The 9,109-nt window shown below is 37.8% G+C and overlaps 1 protein-coding gene across 1 annotated transcript; it reads right to left on the bottom strand.

Moving 5' to 3' along the window:
• Nucleotides 1–259: 259 nt before the first annotated feature.
• rpe (ribulose-5-phosphate-3-epimerase) lies at nt 260–4,043 on the bottom strand. The gene is made up of 6 exons (XM_041807289.1): nt 3,874–4,043; nt 3,455–3,534; nt 3,199–3,338; nt 2,541–2,675; nt 1,038–1,124; nt 260–945 (listed from the first exon to the last, which is right to left on the bottom strand). The coding sequence occupies exons 1-6, from the start codon at nt 3,993–3,995 to the stop codon at nt 823–825; spliced, it is 687 nt and encodes a 228-aa protein (XP_041663223.1). The 5' UTR covers nt 3,996–4,043; the 3' UTR covers nt 260–822.
• Between the last annotated feature and the right edge of the window lie 5,066 nt (nt 4,044–9,109).

Below are 9,109 nucleotides of genomic sequence, written 5' to 3'. Positions count from 1 at the left end.
ATCAGACCAGGATGTACCCTGCCTCTCGCCTAATGACAACTGGGGTAGGCTCCCACAACCCCCAACGGGATAAGCGGTATAGAAAATGGATGGATGAAAGTTTTTCAATCTAAACATAGGCTGAGTAGCAGGAGCCTCTGCTGCATTTTCAGAGTAAAAGATGCTCAGTGGGTTAAATTCAGTCATTTATTCTGTGTTGCATTTAATAATTCTTCCAGAAATGTTTTCAGTGTGATAAGAAAAAACAAACACGCATCTGTGAGTTCCAGACTTGACTTTACTTGAATCGCTTTAATCTGCAAAAAACAAATCTCATGATGATTGAACATTAATTTTGCTCAGTAGTGCATTAAGTTCCAACAAAACAGTTTAAAAGTTCTTGATATGAAAAACTATTTATGATAAAGGTCAAAAATAATTAGCTAAACTGAGGATTGAGCTGAACACAGTGCTGCTTGGACAGTTTATTTCATAATTACTTCATACTTTTAACTTACAGTGTAATCAAATAAAATTCAGGAATGTTTTTACATGTGAAATAAGTGTAACCTCGACTCCTGTCTTGAGAGTTATTCCCCCCGGCTATGACAAGACTTAATTGTTCAGAGATTGAGGCAGAACAGGACAAAGTTCATAAAGTTTTGAAGAGGCACGGTGCAGCTTCACTCACATCAAAGTGATCTGATTTCTGTCAGCTTACGCACCACACAGAAGCCCCCCATTTAGATCGAGACCCCTTATGTCTGCTCCAGATATAGAATGTCCGGGTCTACTCCACTAGCTGCTGTGTTGTGTTCTGGGAATGGACAGGTGAAGATCGTCTCAGCGGTCCAGTGAACGTTTCTGGATTGCTTCAGCTACAGCAGTGCGCAGGAGAGCGATGACAGAACGAGGGTCGTCGCTGCCGATCACAGCGCTGCCTGAGACGATCATGTTTGCTCCAGCCTGCAGGAAAGATACACACACACACACACACTTGGGCGTGAAAAACTCACAAAACCTGATTTTTCTAACGGCCGGATGTTTGTGTTTCTTACGTCTGCACATCTGTGGATGGTGTCAGGGCCGACTCCTCCGTCTACTTCAATGTCTAAAGAAGGAAACTGACTCCTCAGCCAGCTGACCTGTTATGAACAGAATAAAAGTGGTCAAGACCATCTTAACATCAACCCTTTATAGATTTCACAGACTGCAAAAAGAGACACAATGCTTCCTCGTTCTTTGGACCTACTGTATATACATATCAAATTAACTACTGAGCTGAGGTGAAATTAAGGGAGCTTCTTTCTTGGCTGTGACTTGTTATATTCATGCTAATAAACAAATTTCCCCACTTCTGTAAAAAAAAAAAAAAAGAAAAATAGGAAAAAAGGACTAGAAAAATGAGAAAATTTGATTTTCTTCTTTTTGTATGTACCATAAAATATGGAATATATGTTGAAACAGTATGAGATGAAAGTGCTTTTAGATTTAAGGGATTTAATGGGAATGTAGGAATTACTTTGTTTGGAGATTCGGGCGGGGGTTTTCTAAAATTGTCCTGAATTTTCATGTAAATTGTAGGGAATTCGTTTGGATATGTGGGGGGTGTTTTTTTAAGAAAACCTTCTATAAATTGCCATGGTTTTTGGGGACATTTATTTGTACATCTGGGGAAATTTGATTGGAAAATTGGGTGGAATTTGCTTTTAAATTTGGGCAACTTGCTTGATTTACTTTCAGGGATTTTCAGGGAATTTTTGGGATGCTTTTTATTGAAATCTCTAGAATTTTTTTATAATGTTTCACTGAAACATTTGGCAGTTATAAGATCTTCTATGGAATTTCTTTAGTAAGAGTTTTCACAGAAATGTTTTTATTTTCAGGGATTTGAGTGGATCTTTAGTGTTTTGGAATCTCTAGTAATTCTAAAGGGAATTCTCCAAGACCTCAAGAACTTTTAGTGGAGAAACACATATTCTTCATCAAAACTACTTCCTCCATGTAAAGATTTTTTGTACAGCCCAGTATGATACAGCTATTGCAAACACCATTGTTTGGTGCAAAATACTTCCTGTTCAAAGACAGGGTTTAGGTTTAATATTCATCAGGTCCCACTCATCCAAAATAAGTGGGAGAAACTTAAAATGCATACCAAACAAAAGCTCAGGTCTCAGGAGGATACACCACCACTCTCTCTGAATGCAGGATTATAACCCAATGAAGAAAAACGATGCTGTAAACAGTGCTACCTCGTCTCCCATATCTATATTTCTATAATATCAGTACTGGCAGATATTAGCTGAGAAAGATCATTGTCCATATCCCCAGAAGTGAAGATTTCTAAAGATAATTACAACTAACATACTGGCTTTAAATGCTGTCTTATATATGTTGAAGATATAAGGAAAAATAGTTGGGAAACACTGCTCTAAACTACCGTAATAATTTACACACATCTTCCACCTTATAATGAATATTGCATCAAAGGGTTTCAGATTTGTTTTTGTTTGCTGTTTTTGTTGTTCTGACATCTCTCCTCTTTCTTACATGAACCTCACCTTTGGCATCATGTCCTCCAAGAACTTCTGTCCTCCAAAGCCAGGTTCTACAGTCATGACCAGTGCCATGTCGATCTGGTTAGCCCAGGGTGCGAGTTCTTCAACAGAAGTCCCCGGCTTTATGGCCAAACCCACCTACAAAACGTACACAGTATTAGCATGACAAATCAATTATATCCATCTCAGTTTATAAAGCTGAAGATGATGTCAAAAATCCACACTCTTCTTTACTCGCGGAACTTTCTATTCTATTTCCTTTATATCGCACCTCTTTCACTTCCCCTATATCCTCAATTTCTTCCACTGCTTCTCATTTATCTTCTTTGCTTATGTCATTGCTCTCCCCATTTTACCGCTTCTACATCATATTGTTTCACAATTTCTATTTGTTCTTAATTTTATTCTTCCCCAGACTTTATCTATCCCCTCTCCTTTTACTCACTGCATTGCTTAACCTTCTTTTCATTGCTTTAAACTCATGTGATTTTTCACTGTCTCTTTTAATTCTCTACATCTCCAGTCCTCTTTGTCTCTGTTATGTAGCAGGGTCCTAGTGTTCCTGTGATGTTTTAGTGAATTATGTTGAATAGTTCAGGTTATTTTGCTGTCAGTTTTGTAAAAGTTCTCTGTGTGCTGCTTTACAGCATCATCCCCTCACCTTCATGCCACTCTCTCTTATCTCCTTGATGAGGTTTCCAGGGTTGGTGGTTGCCTCCAGGTGAAATGTGTACTGGTTTGCTCCTGCAGCTGCCATGGGCTTCACCCACTGCTCCGGCCGAGACACCATCATATGCATGTCTGCAACATTAATACAACTGATTCACTACACTGCCATCTAAAGAGCTGCTGCATTCACAGTTCAGTCCAACAGGATAACTTGGTTAAGCATATGCTGGGGGATCATGTATTCTCACCAAAGAAAGGGTCCTGGCCCACTGACTTCCTCAAACACTCCACCATGGGATGTCCGAATGTGATGTTAGGGACAAAATGTCTGCAAAGGGAAACAAAATCAAACTTTAAGCTTCCTGATGTGATGAAACATCCCTACCTTGCATAACAGCTGCAAACTCAGGTATTGCACACGAAGGACGAGGAAACAAACAGCCACACGATAAGACCTAAAGGACAGCATTATCCTTGACTTTCTACTTTTAGAAAGGCTTTAATTACCATCCTTTAAAACAGAAACCATTCATTTCTTAGACTAACTTGTGGCATGTTAGCTTTAGCATGTTGTCAGCCAACTTTAGCACACTGAACTTCTAGTCGGCTTGCTAGTCGTTAGCCGGCTAGCTCATGAAGCTAACTAACAGAGCAGAGAAAAACTGACCCGTCCATGACGTCGAGGTGCAGGTAGTCCGCCCCGCACTCCATCATCCGAACACATTCGCTGCCCAGACAGGCCAGGTTACTGCTCAGAATGGACGGACCGATCCTAGCCATGTAAGCCATGCTGTTCACTGCTGCAACTATCCGCCTGCTGCCTGTCAGCCTCCAACGGACAAAGTTAGCAACAACATAAAGACCATGTTCCGGTGGTAACCTTCAAAATAAAACTCATAAGCGACAAAGCAGTTTTGAATGTAAATGTGACACTGTTCCGTCAAATGCTTCATTTTTTTGCCTCTAAAATACATGGAATAAAATACTAGACCTTAAGGAAAGGTATGGTATATCTCTATATATATTGATATATAGATAAATATGACAGAAAATATTAATGGAACACGTACACTGTAATTCACGATCAGACATTGTTTTATATATACAATGATTCATGATTTTATTACTTTGCATCATTTTAAATTTAATTGCCTTTTTTTCCTGTTTTTCTCAAGCATTTCTTATTCTCACAAAGCTGGAAGCCCATTTCTGCCACTTAAAAAAAGAACAAATCTGAAAGTTTAAAGTAAAAGAGTTGAAACTATTGAATTCAAATATGAAAGTCTGGCAATTCTAAAAAAGAAAAAAAAATTAAATGACGAGATAGAGTCAACAGTTGCAGACATCAGACTTCTAAAAAGCTATGCACACTTGGACATCCATAAACTCAGAGGCCAGAATACCTCTGTACTTTAAAACAACTTTTCACTCTCAAAATGTGAAATTTAATCCATTATGAGATAAAAAGTCAATTATAAGATAACTAGTTAAAGTTATGAGATAAAAGACATCACATTTCAAAAGATAAAGTTGAAATTACGAGATAAAAAGTCTGAGTTTTTAGATTAAAACTTGAAGTAAAAAACGTCAAAATTATGGAGAAAGTAAAAATGATGAGATTGAAAGTAGAGTTTTTAAGAACAAAGTAATGATCATGAGATAAAAGTCAAATTATTATATGAAAACCACAAAATATGAGATTTAAAAAAAAGTCATAATTATGAGGAAAAAGTCAAAATTTTGTCTTTCTGTCTCACAACTATTACTTCTTTGAATCTCATTATAATCTTACATCACAAAGTGACTTACAATCAATTTATTTCATAAAGAATTTTAATCTAATGATGACAACTTCCTATCTCATAATTTCGACTTTTTGTCTCATACTTTGAATTTTAGATGTCATTATTTTAACTTTTATTTTTTCATTTTGACATTTAATGCCATCATTTTTACTTTTCATGTCATTTTATGCCTTACTATCTCAAAATTTCGATTTTTCATCTCATATTAATTTCTCAGTATTTCATAATTTCAATTCAGTATTTTACCTTTTTTTTAACTTCGGAATCGCCTTTCTTTCATTTTTTATTCTTTTTTAGTGGCGGAAACAGGCTGCCATTGATAAAACATGCAACACTGTCGAGGTAATTTAGCTTCATGTGTGCCGTTTTCAGTTAATATCTAATAAATATCGTTAATACATAATCCCACACTGCTAATTCAAGCAGTGAAGATGCTAACATGGGTAAAACACTGTAGGAACATAGGGGATAGGGATGAAGACGGTGTGGATGAAGTGAAGTCTGACTGGAGTACATTCTCAGTTCTATTTTGCTGTTTTAATGATGACGCACCACCAACAGGCTTTACATTAAACATTAGCATGTTAATGTATTTTGTTAATGTGAGATTATCTCGTAAATTCACCAGGTTTTTGTAATTGCATCGTTTAGCTTTGGAAATTTAGTTTTGAAAGATGACATCATTGGTCTGAATCAAAGAACTCCTAACACATAAGTCCGAGTTACTGGCTTTACTAGGTGTGCTTAAATTTGAAGTATTGTGAAACGTTATTTAGAAACTTACATATAAGGACATCCGGTCTAACCATTTGTGTCGGCAGGTAACTTGACTAAACGGAACCAAGTTCGAGCTTAGCACTTCCGCCTTCAAAATAAGACAGTGCCTACATCTTGACACTAGATGACGCAAAGCTCATATGCGTAATGAAGTCTCATTTCTGCTCGACCAAGGAGATTGGGTCATTTAATTTTAGGTTATAAAACGAGAGGTTTATTGTTATAACTCTGTGGAGTTAAAATGTTTATATATTTTTTTTTAAAAAGCAATATACTGTGGCATTCAAAATGTAGCTGCAACACCTGACTGCAAAATTCAAACTCTTTTTAATAGGTCACTTTTGCTGTGTTGTGTACGTGTAGTTTTGCAGTTGAGTAGTGTTTATTCTCAGCCTCTTGAATCCCTTTAAATTACCCAGCAGCATGTTTCCCGCCTTTCTTTTCTTACTGTACTTGTCTCTTTGTTCTTTACTGCATTTTTAGAGCCGCCATCTGTCGTTGGCATTCTGTTGTGCCAAAGAAAAACATAAATTAGAAAATATATAAATACCCGTCAGAATGAAAGGAGAGATAGTTGCGTAGGTGGCTCTGCGTTTGTGTATTCATGCCTTAAGGACAAAGGCATTATTTCAAGCATTTCAAGTTGTCTGGGCTTTTAGGAAACATTTTTATTGATGCAAGATGTGTAGACAGAGAACAGGTCAGGCTTCAGGGTTACTGCTGTCTGCAAGAGATCTGTGATGAATCTATTACTTTAAAGGGAAGAAAACCTCTTGTAGAAATTAAAAACGTGAGGACCCTAACCCTCAGAAAAGCCTTTGTTGTACAGTTTTACTTTTATATCAAATGCATGACAAAACAGGCTGATATCATGTAAAAACAAAAACCTTCAGTGAAATAAATGCTGACTCAACATGACAAAACCCCAGGGTAAGTGTGTCCAAGATGTCTCCTAATAGAGCTGTTACTGCACATTAGGTGGAGTTATCCTTGTTTTATTTATTTATTTCTCATCTTCATCATCTTGTACACAGTGTGCTGAAATGCTAGGAATGTTTTTTTGGATGTAAGTTGTTGTGATTTATAAGAAGCAGATGGCTGAGGTTTTTTAAAAAGCCTCTGCAGCACTCTGCAGAGCCTCAGCCCACAGAGCCACACTCATACACCCAGATCGGCCAAACAGCATCTGACATTTATGAGTTTTACCCACGTTTTGCATAACTGCGGCTACAGAGGAAACTCTGGTGGCACGGCGCACTTGGGGCCCGTCAGGAGGATGATATATGCGGTTTGTGAGTGAGGTCGAGGCAGAGTAAGTTGGCGTCACAAAGAAGTGGGGCCTCTGTAGTCTCAGAGGGAGGTGGTTAAAAAAAAAAAAATTGGAGTCTGACTGTCATTCTGTGGAACAGTGCCATGGCAACAGCAAGCTCAAGTTTATAGTCCTGTCCAGTCAGTGGTGATTCTCTTCTTCATGATAAGATGGTTTAGACAATAAGTTGTGCAAAAGGACAAGTCCTAGAGTGGTTAAATGATCGACTTCCACAGAGGTCACACTCAAGGTTGATGCATTGCACCAGTCTGGTTTATGCATCTCTGTTTTGTCTTTAAGAGGGGTCATTCTTCCTCCTGCAGCGGACAGTGGGACACATTCTTCACCTTTACTGTAAACAGCTCTAACAGCAGGCAGCTCATTTCAGTCAGACACAGGCTTCTGCTCTCTGGAGGTCCCCATTAAAGACACCTTTTCCTTTTTTTTTAAAGTAAAACGGAGGAAGACCAGCTCAGAAATGTGGCTTAAACTCATTTTTGAGATGCTGTAAAGCTGTTCGTGAGAATACACATATTCTCATTTAAAAACAGCACAGTATATTATCAGGTATGCAGTGTCACATACATCAAGATATGTGCAGTAAGGAAAGGAGGGGGAAAAAACTCCAAAGACAAAAAAATAAAACCTTAATTATGAAAATATGTAAAACACAAGGAGAAATGGAGTGTGCAAAGAAAAACAACAATAAAAGCTGTTTGTCCCACTTAGTATTAGATTCCTGGATCATTATAGAGACTTAAAGTCAGCCTGCTGCCTCATACTGCACATGGCACTTTATTATACTTCTTTCGTAACCTAGCAACATTAAATGTGGCTCAGAAGTGCTCTGTAACTGAAATTGTGGCCGCAAGCATAAAAAGGTGCCTGTGGGCAGTGGCACGTCCATTTTATCCACTATAATCCACTAGTTCCCAACCTGGGGTCAGACCCACAAAGGGAGGTGGTGCCAAAGATCTCAGGGGGGCATGAGGCTTTGTCACTCTGAGGCTGTCAAAAATAGATTTGCACTTTAACACTTTAACAAACAACAACAACAAACAACAAACAACTTTAACAACACACTTTAACAAAGATAATTGTTAAATACAATCCAAAAAAGTTTGGGCAATGTGTAAATGTAAAATAAGCCCATATTTCATTCACAATAGAACATAAACAACATGTTAGACATTGAAACTGAGATATTTTACAATTTCATTAAAAATATTAGCTCATTTTGAAGTTGGTTGCAGCAACACATCTGGAAAAAAGTAAGAACAGAGCAACAAAAGGATGGAATAAATGAGTGGTACGAATGAAACATAGCTGGAGGAGCATTTTGCAACAAATTAGGTTAATTTGCAACAGCTCAGTAGCATGACTGTATAGAAGGACTATTTTAGAGAGGCGGAGACTCTCAGAAGTTAGGATGGACAGAGGTTCAATGATCTGCAACAAACTGCATCTAAAAATTGGGGATCAATTTCAGAAAAATGTTCTTTATGTAAAATTGCAGACTTTGAATATCCCACCATCAACAGTCCACGATATCATCAAAAGATTCAGAGAATCTGGAGAAATCTCACGCATAACAGACAAGGCCAAAGGTCAGTATGGATGCTCGTGATCTTCGAGCCCTCAGGCTGCACTGCATTATAAATGGGAATGATTCTGTACTGGAAATCACTGCATGGGCTTACAGAAATCATCTCCCGTCAACACAATTCGACATGACATCCACAAGTGCAAGTTAAAGCTAAATCATGCAAAGAAGAAACCTTTTGTAAACATGATCCAGAAATGCTGCTGTCTCCTTTGGGCTAAAGCTCATTTAAAAATGGGCAGAGGCAAAATGGAAAACTGTTCTGTGGTCAAATGAATCTAAATTTGAAATTCTGTTTGGAAACCACAGGCAACATGATCTTTAGATGAAAGAATGGAGGGACCACGCAGTTTGTTATCAGCACACAGTTCAAAAGCCTGCATCTCTGATGGTATGGGGTTATATTAGT

Source organism: Cheilinus undulatus, linkage group 15 (assembly GCF_018320785.1).
Source record: "Cheilinus undulatus linkage group 15, ASM1832078v1, whole genome shotgun sequence".
In the NCBI taxonomy this organism is placed as follows: Eukaryota; Metazoa; Chordata; class Actinopteri; order Labriformes; family Labridae; genus Cheilinus; species Cheilinus undulatus.
Note: the sequence above shows the minus strand (reverse complement) of the source record. Positions and strands in the feature narration are given on the sequence as shown.

What these genes read in the sequence shown, in the direction of transcription:
- rpe (XM_041807289.1), bottom strand. Translation starts at nt 3,995, where the DNA reads ATGGCTTACATGGCTAGGATCGGTCCGTCCATTCTGAGCAGTAACCTG. An exon ending in TGGAGGACATGATGCCAAAG is followed by an intron (nt 1,125 to 2,540) that starts GTGAGGTTCATG and finishes TGTTCATAACAG; the next exon opens with GTCAGCTGGCTGAGGAGTCA. An exon ending in CCATCCACAGATGTGCAGAC is followed by an intron (nt 946 to 1,037) that starts GTAAGAAACACA and finishes TCTTTCCTGCAG; the next exon opens with GCTGGAGCAAACATGATCGT.